We start from the raw sequence: 18,094 nt of genomic DNA on the forward strand, positions 1-18,094 counted from the left end.
CGCATCGCCAACATCTTCTCCGCCTGCCACCGCATCGCCAACATCTTCTCCGCCTGCCACCGCATCGCCAACATCTTCTCCGCCTGCCACCGCATCGCCAACATCTTCTTCGCCCGCCACCGCATCGCCAGCACCCATTTTGCCTGCCAACGGATCGCCAACATCTTCTTCGCCTGCCATCGGATCGCCAGCCCCCATTTTGCCTGCCACCAGATCGCCAGCCCCCATTTTGCCTGCCACCAGATCGCCAGCACCCACTCCGCCTGCCACCGCATCGCCAGCACCCACTCCGCCTGCCACCGCATCGCCAGCACCCACTCCGCCTGCCACCGCATCGCCAGCACCCATTTCGCCTGCCACCGCATCGCCAGCACCCATTGTTCAGTCGAACAACATCACTTATTCGTTGTAATGCAGAGTCAGCTACATTATTATGATATACTCCATGTTTTTCATTATTCAAAAAGTACCTGTAGTTAATTCTATACCAAGCCTTATACCTATCCTATCGGGGGATATTTTGTAAAAATGGGGGTAAATGTCAATCGGGGGCTTCTTACACACAATAGAGGACTGGTTTTTCGAGCAAAACATCTTTGAAAGAGAATTTTTAGTATAACGTTCGGCACCTTACTGGAAAGATCACAATTTTTGTTTTTTGATTTTAAATAAAGTTAGTTTGTTACTTTGGTCATTTCTTTCTACATATAATTCACGAACATTTAATGGTCCGTCGAGCCGGATATTCAAAGCGGTTTATAAGAACAATTAGTCGGTCAAGACATTTTGTTTGTTGTCATCAAACCCGAACTGGATAAGTAATCGTGATCAAATTGTGTGTATGGCAACGTAGTGACTCTAGTTCAACAACATTTCAACTTGAGTGCATTTCTTAACATTTAACTATGGATCAACTGTTAAACAAAAGGAAAATCATTAAAGGACAAATCACCAGAACTGAGACTATAGTAGCAAATCATGCTACCACACCTTTAAGTGATGCAGCTTTACAAATCTACAAAAACAAGGTGGAACATTACACCAAGGAGCTGGACACACTTCAAAATAGTATCATCTCAATATGTCCTCCCGAAGATTTTGATGCTCATGCAGAAGAATACCATTATCAAAGCACAAGGTTAGAAGACTTAATGATCTTTTTCACTGACGTTATTACTCAAAGAGCAGCAGCTCTTAGTACACAACCAACTAGCTCAGGGAGTGTAGCAGGGTCAACTCTTGGGGACATCAAATTACCCAAGTTAGAAATACCAACTTTTAGTGGAGCATATACAGAATGGATCCCATTTCATGACTTATACGTGACAACAGTACACGCTAATGCAAAACTATCTGATGTGCAAAAGTTTCATTACCTCAAACAAGCGGTACGGAATGAGGCAGCACAATTAATACAGTCCATCCCAGCTACCGAGGCCAACTACAAGGAAGCGTGGGACATACTGTTGAATAGATTCAATAATGAAAAGGAAATAATCGATGCACATCTCAAGCGTCTCTTTACACAACCCAATATTACATCTGAATCTGCCACAATGATTCGTCGTCTCATCGACACAACAGTAGAATGCGTAAGATCTTTGAAGGTTTTAAAACAACCAGTAGACTACGGGGACGCAATACTAGTGTATACAGTCAAAGGGAAGTTAGATAATGAGTCTCGCAGACAATGGGAGCTCTCTCAAACGGGTAGTTCATTACCCACATTCGATCAATTAAAGCTGTTTCTTGAAACACGAGCAAGAGCGTTATCGGCAGCTCAACCAACAGGTACACAAGCCAAACAGAAGCACATTCAAGAAACATTCAAGAAATCAGCAGTTGCTCATTATGGAACAGCTCGAGGCAAATGCAGCATTTGTTCAAATGGAGGACACGCCATTTACAAATGTAATGTCTTTTTGAAAGCATCAAATGAAGATCGTTGGAACTTAGTCAAGAAGAATGCCTTATGTAGTACTTGCTTGCGATCAGATCACCAAACGCGTGATTGCAAGGGTGGAAATTGTCGAAAATGTTCTTCAAAACATAACACTCTTCTACATCCAACTGAAACAAGAGAAACATTAGAAGAAAAGGATCAGTCAACCAATACTATCGTTTCTCATATTTCACAATCAGGTGGCAAAGCAAATGTCCTCTTAGCCACTGCAGTCATTCACGTTAAAGATGCAGCTGGAAGATATCAAAAGGCAAGAGCTCTTTTGGATCAAGCTTCTCAAACAAGTTTTATCAGTGAATCCTGCGTACAGAAATTGCAACTGAAGAGATCAAGGTTATCCATATCAATAGGAAGCATTGGAGACAAAGAAATTGACTATTGTCACAACAGCGTCAGTCTACACATAAGGACAAGCTCAACTAGCAACGAGGACTTAATAGTCGAAGCACTTCTTCTCAAGAGAGTCACAGGACTGATGCCCCTAAAACCATGTGATCCTAGCAAGTGGTCACATATCAAAGGATTGCAATTAGCTGATCCAACATTTCACATACCAAGTGAAGTTGACATCTTACTTGGAGCTGACATTTACATTGACATAATGGAAAATGGAATAGTAAAAGGACCACCTAACACACCAGGGGCATTTAACACTATTTTCGGATGGGTCATATCAGGGCAATCAACCTCGTTTGACAATCAAGCCCACAAACAAGTCCATCACTGCTCACTCAACAATCAAGTTGAAAATTTCTGGACCTTAGAAGAACTTTCAAATAGAAAACCACTTTCCGCAACAGAAGCCGAGTGTGAGAAAATCTTCACTGATACCCATTCAAGAGACAAATCTGGAAGATACGTGGTGCGACTACCATTCAAAACAAACCCAAACGTATTGGGTGATTCAAGAAAAACAGCAATTCGAAGATTCAAATGTGTGGAAAGACAATTAGAAAAAGATCCCGCCAAAAGCGAAAAATATCAACAGTTCATGACTGAATATCTTGCTCTCGGACATATGGAACTGGTGAATGAGGAATCAGAGAGGACAACATCTGGTCCTACTTTCTACCTACCACATCATGCAGTCATGAGCGCATCAAGTACAACTACAAGTCTACGAACTGTTTTTGATGGCTCAGCCAAATCATCAACAGGAGTCTCACTCAATGACATTCTTCTTGTTGGACCCAAGCTGCAGGAAGATCTGATTAATCTTCTCATTCGATTTCGTTTGCATTCCATTGCAATAGTCGCAGATCTTGCAAAAATGTACAGACAAATTTTAGTACATCCAGATGATACTGACTTTCAAAGAATAGTCTGGAGATCAAACATGAATGATGCCATTCAGACATACAGATTACTCACAGTAACATATGGAACATCTGCAGCTCCTTATTTGGCAGTAAAAGTATTGAAACAATTGGCTCATGACGAGAAAGAAGAGTTTTCTTTGGCGTCACCAGTTCTTGCAAATGACTTTTATGTGGATAATCTAATGTCAGGAGGAGAAACATTGTCTGCAATCTTAGACCTGCAAGCAGAATTGCTGAAGTTAACCTAAAAAGGAGGATTCGAACTCAGAAAATGGGCGTCAAACAATCCCGCATTAATGGAATCGTTACCTCCAGAATTCAGAGAATTACAAGGTCCAATGAAGATAGACAACGAAGACACGGTCCAAACTTTTGGATTATATTGGCAACCGTCAGCTGATCATTTCATATTCTAAGTTACGTTGCCAAAGACAACAAATCTTGTCACGAAGAAAACTATTTTGTCTGATACGTCAAGGATATTCGATCCTCTGGGTTTTCTAGCTCCGATCATAATCATCGCAAAAATTATTCTTCAACAACTTTGGTCGTGCAAGCTAGATTGGGATCAACCTTTATCGGCAAACAAAGAAAACGAGTGGTTATTGAACAAATGGACCTCATACAGAAAGGAATTGCCAGAAATTCAAAACATCACTATACAGCGTCACATATCTCAACCAGAGGTACAAGAAATCAGTTTACATGGGTTTTGTGATGCTTCTGAACAAGCATATGCCGCTGCTGTGTATCTTAAAACCATAGATATCAAAGGCCAAGTACAAGTTACACTTGTAGCAGCAAAAACAAGGGTTTCACCATTAAACTCAGAATCAATTCCCAGATTAGAACTTTGCGGAGCGTTATTATTAACACGATTGATGAAGATAATTCAAGAATCACTCAAGATTGACATCCAAGAAATACATGGATGGACTGATTCAACAATAGTCCTAGCATGGATATCATCAACTCCACAAAGATGGAAAACATTTGTAGCAAACAGAGTTTCTCAGATTCAGCAGACCATTCCAAACATGAAATGGCACCACGTCTCAGGAAATTCTAACCCATGTGATTGTGCATCAAGAGGCATATCTGTGGCGGAAATGAGAATTCACGACTTATGGTGGCATGGACCGCAATGGTTAAAACAACAAACACCAATTGACGCAAATGACAGCACACCAGAGTCAGAAGAGTGTTTGAAAGAAGAAAAAAAGAGCAAGCACATAGCAACTCACTTTCACTACGACACTTCTCTCTTAACATCTATTTCATCATTCAGAAAGCTGATCCATGTCACGGCTTACTTATTGAGATTTGTACATAATCTGAAGATAGCAGTTAAGGAAAAACAGAAAGCACCTCTTCTGGATAACAAAAGAAAAGGAACATTAACTACATTTGAATTGGATAACGCCTTAACGCATTGGATTAAAGTAGTACAATCGGAACATTACTTAGAGGAGATTCAACGAATTAAAACCAACAAGCAACTAAAGAAGACAAGCAAATTGCTATGTTTAAATCCATATCTAGATAAGGACCAGGTTCTACGTGTTGGTGGAAGATTGCGCCATGCTAACATACCAGGAAGTCAGAAAAATCCAATAATTCTACCAAAGAAAAGCCTTCTAATTGACCTTTTCATCAAACATGAACACGAGAAAAGTTTCCATGGAGGAGCTCAACTGCTTCTAGCCATACTGCAGAGAAAATATTGGATCATTGGCCTTAAAGATGCGGTTCGATTCCACATTAGAAAATGCATGCGCTGTGTAAGACAACAAGCGTCTACCATACAACAATTAATGGGAGACTTACCAGCACCAAGAGTAAACCCTTCACGAGCGTTTTTACATTGTGGAGTGGATTATGCGGGTCCTTTCCTTCTGCGCGTCATCAAAGGAAGAGGGAACAAAATGTTCAAGGCATACATTGCTGTATTTGTCTGCTTTTCCACACGCGCTTTACATCTGGAACTAGTCAGTGACATGACTACTGACGCATTCCTCGCTGCACTAAAGAGATTTGTATCTCGACGAGGAAAACCAGCAGAGATGAACAGTGATTGCGGAACCAATTTCATTGGTGAAAATCGAGAGATGAAAGAATTTTTGAAATTCATAACCACAACAACACACAATGATCAGGTGTCACTCTGGTGCACTGATGAAGGAATTCAATGGAATTTTAATCCACCTGCAGCACCACATTTTGGTGGATTATTTGAAGCAGGGGTGAAGTCGGTAAAATCTCATCTAAAAAGAGTAATAGGAGCAACAAACTTGACGTTTGAAGAAATGCAAACATTGCTTTGCCAAATTGAAGCATGTGTAAATTCTCGACCACTGACTCCCCTCATTACAGACCCAACTAGTTTGGGAGCATTAACTCCAGGACACTTCCTGATAGGAGATGCCTTAACAGCAATTCCGGAACCAGATCTAACCACTACAAAACTCAACAGACTTTCCAAATGGCAGGTGGGCCAACAAATCCTACAACACTTTTGGAAACGGTGGAGCAGTGAATACCTTTCAAGGTTGCAACAAAGGCCCAAATGGGTCAAGAAAAAACCAAATCTAGCAGTTGGCGATCTTGTTCTCATTAAAGAATCTGATCTTCCTCCTACCAAATGGAAAATGGGACGTATCTTGCAACTACATCCAGGTGCTGATAATTGTGTTCGTGTGGTAACTTTAAAAACAGTTGACAAGGAACTCAGACCAATTACAAAACTTTGCCCGCTGCCGTTAGAGTAAAAACATTCAAATATTAGCAAAATCAAACATTTGTTATAAAAAAACTTAATTGAAAACAAGCATTTCAAGGCGGGCGGGATGTTCAGTCAAACAACATCACTTATTCGTTGTAATGCAGGGTCAGCTACATTATTATGATATACTCCATGTTTTTCATTATTCAAAAAGTACCTGTAGTTAATTCTATACCAAGCCTTGCTTTCCTATAGGGGGATATTTTGTAAAAATGGGGGTAAATGTCAATCGGGGGCTTCTTACACACAATAGAGGACTGGTTTTTCGAGCAAAACATCTTTGAAAGAGAATTTTTAGTATAACGTTCGGCACCTTACTGGAAAGATCACAATTTTTGTTTTTTGATTTTAAATAAAGTTAGTTTGTTACTTTGGTCATTTCTTTCTACATATAATTCACGAACACCCATTTCGCCTGCCACTGCATCGCCAGCACCCATTTCGCCTGCCACCGCATCGCCAGCACCCATTTCGCCTGCCACCGCATCACCAACATCTTCTCCGCCTGCCACCGCATCACCAACATCTTCTTCGCCTGCCACCGCATCGCCAACATCTTCTCCTGCCACCGCATCGCCAACATCTTCTTCGCCCGCCACCGCATCGCCAACATCTTCTTCGCCCGCCACCGCATCGCCAGCACCCATTTCGCCTGCCACCGCATCGCCAATATCTTCTTAGCCTGCCACCGGATCGCCAACTTCCATTTTGCCTGCCACCTGATCGCCAACATCTTCTGCGCCTGCCACCGCATCGCCAACACGCATTACGCCTGCCACCGCATCGTCAACATCTTCTTAGCCTGCCACCGGATCGCCAACTTCCATTTTGCCTGCCATCGGATCGCCAACATCTTCTGCGCCTGCCACCGGATCGCCAGCACCCATTTTGCCTGCCAACGGATCGCCAACATCTTCTTCGCCTGCCATCGGATCGCCAGCCCCCATTTTGCCTGCCACCAGATCGCCAGCACCCACTCCGCCTGCCACCGCATCGCCAGCACCCACTCCGCCTGCCACCGCATCGGCAGCACCCATTTCGCCTGCCACCGCATCGCCAACATCTTCTTAGCCTGCCACCGGATCGCCAACTTCCATTTTGCCTGCCACCGGATCGCTAACATCTTCTGCGCCTGCCACCGCATCGCCAACACCCATTTCGCCTGCCACCGCATCGTCAACATCTTCTTAGCCTGCCACCGGATCGCCAACTTCCATTTTGCCTGCCACCGGATCGCCAACATCTTCTGCGCCTGCCACCGGATCGCCAGCACCCATTTTGCCTGCCAACGGATCGCCAACATCTTCTTCGCCTGCCATCGGATCGCCAGCCCCCATTTTGCCTGCCACCAGATCGCCAGCACCCACTCCGCCTGCCACCGCATCGCCAGCACCCACTCCGCCTGCCACCGCATCGGCAGCACCCATTTCGCCTGCCACCGCATCGCCAACATCTTCTCCGCCTGCCACCGCATCGCCAACATCTTCTTCTGCCACCGCATCGCCAACATCTTCTTTTCCCGCCACCGCATCGCCAGCACGCATTTCGCCTACCACAGAATCGCCAACATCATCAGTGCATCGCTTACATCTTCGCCTGCCACCGGATCGCCAGCACCCATTTTGCCTGCCACCGGATCGCCAACATCCATTTTGCCTACCACCGCACCGCCAACATCATCTACGCCTGCCGCCGGATCGACGGCCTCCATTTTGACTGCCACCGGATCGTCAGCACCCATTTTTCCAGCCACCGGATCGCCAATACCCATTTCGCCTGCCACCGGATAGCCAGCACCCACTTGGATGTTGGCGATCCGTTGGCAGGCAAAATGGGTGCTGGCGATCCGGTGGTAGACGCAGAAGATGTTGGCGATCCGGTGGTAGACGCAGAAGATGTTGGCGATCCGGTGGCAGGCAAAATGGAAGTTGGCGATCCGGTGGCAGGCAAAATGGAAGTTGGCGATCCGGTGGCAGGCTAAGAAGATGTTGACGATGCGGTGGCAGGCGAAATGGGTGTTGGCGATGCGGTGGCAGGCGCAGAAGATGTTGGCGATCCGGTGGCAGGCAAAATGGAAGTTGGCGATCCGGTGGCAGGCTAAGAAGATGTTGGCGATGCGGTGGCAGGCGAAATGGGTGTTGGCGATGCGGTGGCAGGAGAAGATGTTGGCGATGCGGTGGCAGTCGGAGAAGATGTCCAACATCCCACGCTGGCTCGAATTGCTTTGCGTTATCGAGTGCGTGATGGAGTTGGCTATGCCTGGAGTCCCTACCTTGAAGGAGAGAGGAATGGAGTTGAAACCCCCATACCTATAGCGTTGGCTGTGTACCCCCACCTACGGCAACATGGTCCTCTCAGCATCCTCAGCGGTTAGGTAGGGTCGTACTGGACGAAATTGTAAAAGGCGCTCCATCTATCTTCAAAATAGAAGCTAGTTCTCATACAAATAAAATGGCGCTCCGCGGCAGCACTTTGCAATCGCCTACCGAAGGGTAGGGGCGTGCGCGAGGTACATAGGGAGAGATACGGTGCCGCAGGTCTCCCATCATCATTTCCAATCCATCTCAACTCCCTTATCCCTGTCCCAACCCCCGCGACTTCCAACCACTAGCATAGCCCACTCGATCACGCTCTCTTTTCCCCGGCTACATATTTTGAAGATGGCACTTTTTTGGCGTATTAACAATCTTGGATCATCTTTGTGAACTTTTAGGGTAGCCCTGACTATATTTTGTTTAAGATTTTAAGCTTAATATCAAACAGACTTTAGTTTTTGCTACAAAAAAGTTTGAAATTGACAATCTCGGATCGTCCTTATGAAATTTTAAGGATATCCGAATTTCATTTTGGGCTTATGACAAATTTTGTAAAATTGTCAATTTGGTCCTATTTCTGGAATTTTTAGGGAGGCACCTCGCGTTTTACTAAATGATTGTAAAAAATTGTATTATGTTAATTACAATAAGAATACAAACTTTTATTGATTTTCGTTTTTTTTGTAGTATCATTATAAATGTCTGATTGAGCTAAAGTTATGGTCCCCTTTATATATGTTTCTGCTTAGTGCAGATTTGAAAATGTAAAACAGTTTCTTAACATTCTTAATTAAAATGAAGACTGAAGGAACAGATATTAATCAAAAATGTCTTGATTAGAATCAAGACCTAAAAAGTATCGATAAGACTGAAGGATCAGATATTAATTTTTCTTTTTAATTGAAACTTAAATGCATGCTTAAGAAAAAACAACGTTCCATTACCGTTTTCCGTTGAAATAAATTATTTTACTGGTAATCAATTTCAAAAATTTACTTATCTCGGCTTTTCGACCACAATTCCATTCCCCGAAAATATTTTATCATTACATTAATTACTTTTGGGAGATAACGTGTCAAAATAAGCTGTAAAACAATAAAAAAAACTGTAATAGCGGTCTGTTTAGCCATGACAACAACCTTTTAAAAGTTACAAGCACCATATAACCCTTTCGAGACTAACAGGACCTGAGCAAACTATAGCTTAACTTGCTACTAGTACGACCAGGGAGAATTGATGTAAACTGGTGTTGAAATCTCATCATGTACGACCTGCGGCCCAGAAACCCTCCCATAGTCCCAGTGTTTGTAGAAAATAATTTTTTCGCTGTTATCTGCCAAAATCAATCTTTCTAGGTAGTGCCGCCTCCTCACTTGAATTTTTCATGATATATTAAGGTTTGAACGAACAAAATTCTAGATTACTATTTTCACTACCATGTCCCTCTGCTACCTTGAAGCAAACTTTCCTCTCTTTTGGCTGCTCATTACCGGTGCCATTCTCTTGACGCTCTGTTCGTTATAACTACTATCATGAGTTTATTTATTTCAAACCAAAATATAAAAAAATGGATTATTTTTCCTTTTGTGCTACTTAGAATTTACAAATGTATATAACGTTGTGCCGTGCCATATCAAATAGTCTCTAACCATTGTTAGAAACTAGAGAGAGAAATTGGTCAGTAACACTGATCATGACCTGAACTATGAGAAAGAACAATAAGACGGTTCACTAAAGTACACTCGATATTACATCATTTTGCAAAACCGCGAGTAAAAATCTTACTGTCCCTATTGAATTTGGCGCCATTGGTTTTAGAATAATTAAAATGTACCACTGCGAAGCGTGCCGGTTACGAATGGGGATGTAACGTCTTTAGGAACCTTTTAAAACGCAAAACCATACACGTGCTCTCCCAAAAGTAATTAATGTAATGATAAAATGTTTTCGGGGAATGGAATTGTGGTCGAAAAGCCCAGATAAGTAAATTTTTGAAATTTATTACCAGTAAACTAATTTATTTCAACGGAAAACGGTAATGGAACGTTGTTTTTTCTTAAGCATGCATTTAAGTTTCAATTAAAAAGAAACATTAATATCTGAACCTTCAGACAAGTGATAACCTCAGTCTTATCGATACTTTTTAGGTCTTGATTCTAATCAAGACATTTTTGATTATTTACATCAGGCTTGATAGTCATTTCATTTAACAAAAGTGCAAAATATTTTTCGTGTTCCGGCAGATTGTCAAGGTCTGTTAATTCAACCATTTCGTTGAAAACGTCTTCTTGAAATCCAGATGTATTTTTAAAGTGTGATCATGTTTATATAATGTGCGAGTTGTTGGTAAGATTACAATTCCACTTTTCTTCAATGACTCATAAGCTGATTTTGGTTTACACATGTAAAAAAATAAATAAAGAATCTGGCTATTACAACCCCTATTTAATGCTCTAGAAAAGAAAGCATCATGCAACTTATATAGTGCACTAATTCAACCCCTATTTGACTACATGAATATATTCTACGCTGATGGAAATAAGTCATATATGAATCAACTGCAAGTCCTACAAAACAGTTGTGCGAGGCGAATCTTACATAGAGGGCGACGCTCATCCACAACTGTCGCAAGGTCTGAGTTGAATTGGTTGGACGTGGCATGCAGATATGAGTTGCATCTTGCAACACTTATTTTTAATATCATAAAGGGAAATACTCCTCATTATATATTAAATATCTTTGATTGCGCTCTAAATGGACCTAAAATTATCAAACTAGAGGCAGCTCATATAACTTATACATGATGAATACCTCTAATAAATTTAATCAAAAACAAATAAAGACTAGAGGCGTAACACTATGGAACAATTTACCAGTGGGTATAAAACAAATAGAATCTAAACCATGTTTTGTAAAGCAAATGAAAATTTATTTGAAACAAAAATAGCTATTGTACAATATATAATTTAAAAGGCGGACTCCCTCGTAAACTAGAAAATTTCTGAACGGGAATATCCGATGAATAAAGCCCATTATTATTATTATTACTATTATTACTACTATTTATTTTTCATGTAAGAGCACCACTTAAGGAAGAAACTATCCCACCTCATGCCATATTTAGATCTTTCCAAAGCCCTTAATTGCTGTTTTATTAAAATTGACATAAAAGAGCCAGGGGTTTCGTTTTTCATTTTTTCTTTAAAAACCTGCTTTAGTGCGTCTTTTTTTCTTCCCTTTGGTAGATAAAATGAGGTTTGTTTTAAATTTTTTCTTGGGATGCTTAGCTTTTGAGTCAATTTGATAGGAAAGTGATTTGGTTAAGGTTTTGCTACGCAAACGCAGGGTTCGATACAAATGACAAGCAATACATCGCTTCTTATATACCGGAATAAGAGCTTGGCATTTGTCGCTATATATTGTTTTTAGGTGTTCTGAGTAATAGCTACTGGTTCGGTGATTATTTGGTTGTCTCGCTTTATAGAGCTGGATGAGATCTTCAACGTTATTTCCCAGGCAAATTTTGAAATGATTCATTCTTGATAAGAAGTTATATATGTCGTCATTAATAGTATTTTCAACAATTTGAAGGTTGTTCTCTATTGTATTTAGGGGTATATTTTTATCCAACGCAGTGATTATCACTGAACTCAATTCACTTCAAACAAATTTGCCTGATAGCACAATCTGTCTATTTATAAGCTTCATAAACACAACACCATCTTCGAGAGTTTCCATTGAGCATCCTCTTGGTGGAGATAAGGCTCTCAATTCCAAGTTTGATTTTGAATTATTCTCATCTATTATCTACAAAAACATCAAATTTAAGAAAGGACTACCATGGTTAAATGTTTCATTGTATTTACGTTAATTTCTTTTATGATTTGAAGATTTTCCTTCGGTTTCAAGGCAACTGTAATTTCTTTCTATAAACACACGCAATATATTTTAATGTAGTTCAACATACTTCAAAAGCAAGGGAATCTTGAAATGAGATACTTACATTAGGATTTCTAAGACTAGCCAGTGAAATTGGGTCAGGATTTTCTTCAGTCGGTCCATTTAGATCATGAAAATGTCTTGAACAAATGTAGGTCCCACGAGAAACATCAGATATTTGGAAATCATTCCGCCCACAAGCCTGAACCCAACGTTGGCATTTTTCTGTCTCTTTTTTTTACAGAAGGAAACTTGATAAAACGTACTCCTGGGGCTCCATTAACTTGTCTATTTGTGGAATTTTGTTTAGAGATGCAAGAACCATATTTGCAGGCTATTCGTTGAGGCATTCCTGAAGTTAATGGATTAACGTAGGCAACGGGTGAACAGACCAATGCAGAACCGGACTAAACCAAAATTACACTTTCAATACAAATTTTCTTATATTCAAGCGTGATACATTTACTTTCGTTTAAATACTCTCTTTGAATATTTTCTTCTAATATTTTTTTAACGTAATTTTTAAAGTAATTTGAAATTTCCATGTTCAAAATTTTTCAAGCAAGCGCGCTTCCTTAACCTCCCATAACCGTTACGTTAGGCTCGTTAGCACTTGGCAGAAGCAGACGACAAAAAAAGTTATCTTTATTATTATTGGTTACTGTCAACCTCACGGTAACCAATAAAAATCTAGAGAATTTTATTCAAAGTGGTCATGTGACCGGAACTTAGCCTGGCCTGTTATTCGAGACGTGCCTGCTCGTTTGAGCTACATCCTGTTTTGCACTGCCAAAGGCAGGAGCTTCCGCTCCCTTTCTTAATTCTCTCTGATAGAGCTAGGGGTTCCGTGAACCAGGAAATAGCCGACTGGCACTTTCCAATGGCCATTTATTGCTACAGCCATGAAAACTAGGGCCGATATTGCAATCTCGTCAGAATCTTGGGCATTGTGGCCTAACCCTAAGTTTTCGTAACCGGAGAACTCTTTCCCTGTCCATTCTGTATGTTTTTGATGGACATTTCATCCAAAGATAACGCTATTAATAGCGAGTGTTTTGATTTTAGCACCTCATTTTTGATGTATGCAAAGCTTTCAGCAGTGAAACCAGGTTGGCCATCAATTTTATTTACCCATTCACGTATAGTGTTTGGGTGGGGCAAACAACGCGTTTTCCTCAAATATTCATACGCTTTGGGCGAAAAAAAGTGGACCGTCAAGGCAAAGCTTCGAATTAACTGAGGGTATTTTTGTTTTGTTGGATTTCTCACTCCTGTGTGTCGTAAAAGTTTAAACATTTCTTTCGCAGTTGGTCCAAAGCGCTCTTGAATAAGCATCGCATTTTCTTCTAAAAGAAGATTTTGCTTCCTCATTTCACGAAGAGCGTCATTGAGGCAAGAAAGTTTTAAATTCTTTCGCCGTCGTGTTTGATGAGCGACCTTGAGCTTTTTTCGATGGGTTTTATTTTTGTTTTTTCTTTTTGTAGTGCATATTGAAGCGCCATCAAATGCATGGATGTTTGACTGGATTTCTGTTTAGTGGAAAGTAAATTTCACGACGAAGAATTTAATATTGTTAGGTATGTTTTAGATAATTGATTTTTCAAACCTCGCGTGTTTCTTTTTTTTTATGAACTGATGGCGAATCATAGGTACTGTGCCTCCTGAAATATGTCTTAAAAACCGTGGAAAAAACCTACTGTATGCACTGATATCGTAATTATTACTCGTAGCTCAGCCGCCTACATGATCATATTTGTTTTGTATTTGTGTTATCTCTTGGTAATCATGAACCCCATCAGGTTCTTGTACATCCATGGTGTTTCCTAGGTCATCAATTGAAGGATTACCTTCTCCCACATCATCGATCATTTCACTTGATCCAGCCTCAATTAATGCATTGTGGTCCAAAATCTCCGCAGACTTCCCATTGCAAATAATATATTATTAACCAAGCTGGGTCTTAATTATTATAATTTAATTATATTATTAATTTTCAAGATATGTACTTCGACGCTGTGGACGGCTGATGTACAGACTTCAACTTCGTGGGTAAAGAACAGAAAATCTTGGATCGATGATGAAGACTCTGTTGCGCGATGTTGGGTGGGTATTGTACTAGGCAATGCACTGTCAATGTATGGTTTCTGCAAATCTCTCGCGCCCGATTTGCCATAGGTGCGCTATTATGTTACATACTATGTACTGACATTCCGAACTTAATATTGCAGCGGCCTCATCCCTGAAGCCGTTGCAGACGATGACGGAGGGCTGAGCACCTTAGCTAACTCGCGAATCGGGCCCGATCACCCCGACGGAAAAAAAGACCGAGTCCCAGAAAGACGAGCACGGCACCATTTGTAACGGTTCCCCCTCGGAAAAAGAATTATCGGCCGGTCGTTGGAGGGGTTCGCGCTACAAGTCCCTTGTGTACAATAGCGAGGGGAGTTGTGTAGGCCTAACTCAAAACCGTCACTATCGTCCCATAAGGGAATTTGATTTAAAGGTAAATAAACATACCTTGTGGTCGATCTTTGAATAATTCTTTATTAAGTCGAAGTAATTTAACTGTCAAAAATTAATCGAGATCCAAGATTGGAATCGCGATACACGCGGAATACAATTTAGTTCGTTCAAAAATACTTTAGCCGAAATGGACCCGTGCCTGGTCCCGTGAGAATCACAAACGAACTAACTGTTCGGGAACTAAAAACGAACTGACCCGCAGAAACAAAAAGGCGAACTAAACTATATGAAACAAACCGGCGTTCCTTTTCGCCTCGGTTTGATTTTTTAAACGGGGTTTTTTTTAAGGATAGAATAAGAACGGAGGAGAGGCTTAGATGGCGGCAGGCTGAACATAGTCCCAAAGTGGACTAAGGTGCTCAGCCCTCCGTCATCGTCTGCAACGGCTTCAGGGATGAGGCCGCTGCAATATTAAGTTCGGAATGTCAGTACATAGTATGTAACATAATAGCGCACCTATGGCAAATCGGGCGCGAGAGATTTGCAGAAACCATACATTGACAGTGCATTGCCTAGTACAATACCCACCCAACATCGCGCAACAGAGTCTTCATCATCGATCCAAGATTTTCTGTTCTTTACCCACGAAGTTGAAGTCTGTACATCAGCCGTCCACAGCGTCGAAGTACATATCTTGAAAATTAATAATATAATTAAATTATAATAATTAAGACCCAGCTTGGTTAATAATATATTATTTGCAATGGGAAGTCTGCGGAGATTTTGGACCACAATGCATTAATTGAGGCTGGATCAAGTGAAATGATCGATGATGTGGGAGAAGGTAATCCTTCAATTGATGACCTAGGAAACACCATGGATGTACAAGAACCTGATGGGGTTCATGATTACCAAGAGATAACACAAATACAAAACAAATATGATCATGTAGGCGGCTGAGCTACGAGTAATAATTACGATATCAGTGCATACAGTAGGTTTTTTCCACGGTTTTTAAGACATATTTCAGGAGGCACAGTACCTATGATTCGCCATCAGTTCATAAAAAAAAAGAAACACGCGAGGTTTGAAAAATCAATTATCTAAAACATACCTAACAATATTAAATTCTTCGTCGTGAAATTTACTTTCCACTAAACAGAAATCCAGTCAAACATCCATGCATTTGATGGCGCTTCAATATGCACTACAAAAAGAAAAAACAAAAATAAAACCCATCGAAAAAAGCTCAAGGTCGCTCATCAAACACGACGGCGAAAGAATTTAAAACTTTCTTGCCTCAATGACGCTCTTCGTGAAATGAGGAAGCAAAATCTTCTTTTAGAAGAAAATGCGATGCTTATTCAAGAGCGCTTTGGACCAACTGCGAAAGAAATGTTTAAACTTTTACGACACACAGGAGTGAGAAATCCAACAAAACAAAAATACCCTCAGTTAATTCGAAGCTTTGCCTTGACGGTCCACTTTTTTTCGCCCAAAGCGTATGAATATTTGAGGAAAACGCGTTGTTTGCCCCACCCAAACACTATACGTGAATGGGTAAATAAAATTGATGGCCAACCTGGTTTCACTGCTGAAAGCTTTGCATACATCAAAAATGAGGTGCTAAAATCAAAACACTCGCTATTAATAGCGTTATCTTTGGATGAAATGTCCATCAAAAACATACAGAATGGACAGGGAAAGAGTTCTCCGGTTACGAAAACTTAGGGTTAGGCCACAATGCCCAAGATTCTGACGAGATTGCAATATCGGCCCTAGTTTTCATGGCTGTAGCAATAAATGGCCATTGGAAAGTGCCAGTCGGCTATTTCCTGGTTCACGGAACCCCTAGCTCTATCAGAGAGAATTAAGAAAGGGAGCGGAAGCTCCTGCCTTTGGCAGTGCAAAACAGGATGTAGCTCAAACGAGCAGGCGCGTCTCGAATAACAGGCCAGGCTAAGTTCCGGTCACATGACCACTTTGAATAAAATTCTCTAGATTTTTATTGGTTACCGTGAGGTTGACAGTAACCAATAATAATAAAGATAACTTTTTTTGTCGTCTGCTTCTGCCAAGTGCTAACGAGCCTAACGTAACGGTTATGGGAGGTTAAGGAAGCGCGCTTGCTTGAAAAATTTTGAACATGGAAATTTCAAATTACTTTAAAAATTACGTTAAAAAAATATTAGAAGAAAATATTCAAAGAGAGTATTTAAACGAAAGTAAATGTATCACGCTTGAATATAAGAAAATTTGTATTGAAAGTGTAATTTTGGTTTAGTCCGGTTCTGCATTGGTCTGTTCACCCGTTGCCTACGTTAATCCATTAACTTCAGGAATGCCTCAACGAATAGCCTGCAAATATGGTTCTTGCATCTCTAAACAAAATTCCACAAATAGACAAGTTAATGGAGCCCCAGGAGTACGTTTTATCAAGTTTCCTTCTGTAAAAAAAAGAGACAGAAAAATGCCAACGTTGGGTTCAGGCTTGTGGGCGGAATGATTTCCAAATATCTGATGTTTCTCGTGGGACCTACATTTGTTCAAGACATTTTCATGATCTAAATGGACCGACTGAAGAAAATCCTGACCCAATTTCACTGGCTAGTCTTAGAAATCCTAATGTAAGTATCTCATTTCAAGATTCCCTTGCTTTTGAAGTATGTTGAACTACATTAAAATATATTGCGTGTGTTTATAGAAAGAAATTACAGTTGCCTTGAAACCGAAGGAAAATCTTCAAATCATAAAAGAAATTAACGTAAATACAATGAAACATTTAACCATGGTAGTCCTTTCTTAAATTTGATGTTTTTGTAGATAATAGATGAGAATAATTCAAAATCAAACTTGGAATTGAGAGCCTTATCTCCACCAAGAGGATGCTCAATGGAAACTCTCGAAGATGGTGTTGTGTTTATGAAGCTTATAAATAGACAGATTGTGCTATCAGGCAAATTTGTTTGAAGTGAATTGAGTTCAGTGATAATCACTGCGTTGGATAAAAATATACCCCTAAATACGCCTCTAGTCTTTATTTGTTTTTGATTAAATTTATTAGAGGTATTCATCATGTATAAGTTATATGAGCTGCCTCTAGTTTGATAATTTTAGGTCCATTTAGAGCGCAATCAAAGATATTTAATATATAATGAGGAGTATTTCCCTTTATGATATTAAAAATAAGTGTTGCAAGATGCAACTCATATCTGCATGCCACGTCCAACCAATTCAACTCAGACCTTGCGACAGTTGCGGATGAGCGTCGCCCTCTATGTAAGATTCGCCTCGCACAACTGTTTTGTAGGAC

At 40.7% G+C, this 18,094-nt stretch overlaps 2 protein-coding genes across 2 annotated transcripts; both read left to right on the forward strand.

Annotated features, from left to right (window-relative positions):
• The first annotated feature begins 905 nt into the window (after positions 1-905).
• LOC149637886 (uncharacterized) lies at positions 906-3,530 on the forward strand. The gene has a single exon (XM_089850795.1). It carries the CDS (start codon positions 906-908, stop codon positions 3,528-3,530), a length of 2,625 nt encoding a protein of 874 aa, XP_089706921.1.
• A 48-nt stretch (positions 3,531-3,578) lies between these two features.
• On the forward strand, positions 3,579-6,050 carry LOC149637887 (uncharacterized). Its single transcript, XM_089850796.1, has 2 exons — positions 3,579-3,673; positions 3,761-6,050. The coding sequence occupies exons 1-2, from the start codon at positions 3,579-3,581 to the stop codon at positions 6,048-6,050; spliced, it is 2,385 nt and encodes a 794-aa protein (XP_089706922.1).
• Positions 6,051-18,094: the final 12,044 nt, after the last annotated feature.

Source organism: Phalangium opilio, unplaced genomic scaffold (genome assembly GCF_054372755.1).
Source record: "Phalangium opilio isolate 3A_F unplaced genomic scaffold, DU_Popi_V2 ptg000094l_1, whole genome shotgun sequence".
In the NCBI taxonomy this organism is placed as follows: Eukaryota; Metazoa; Arthropoda; class Arachnida; order Opiliones; family Phalangiidae; genus Phalangium; species Phalangium opilio.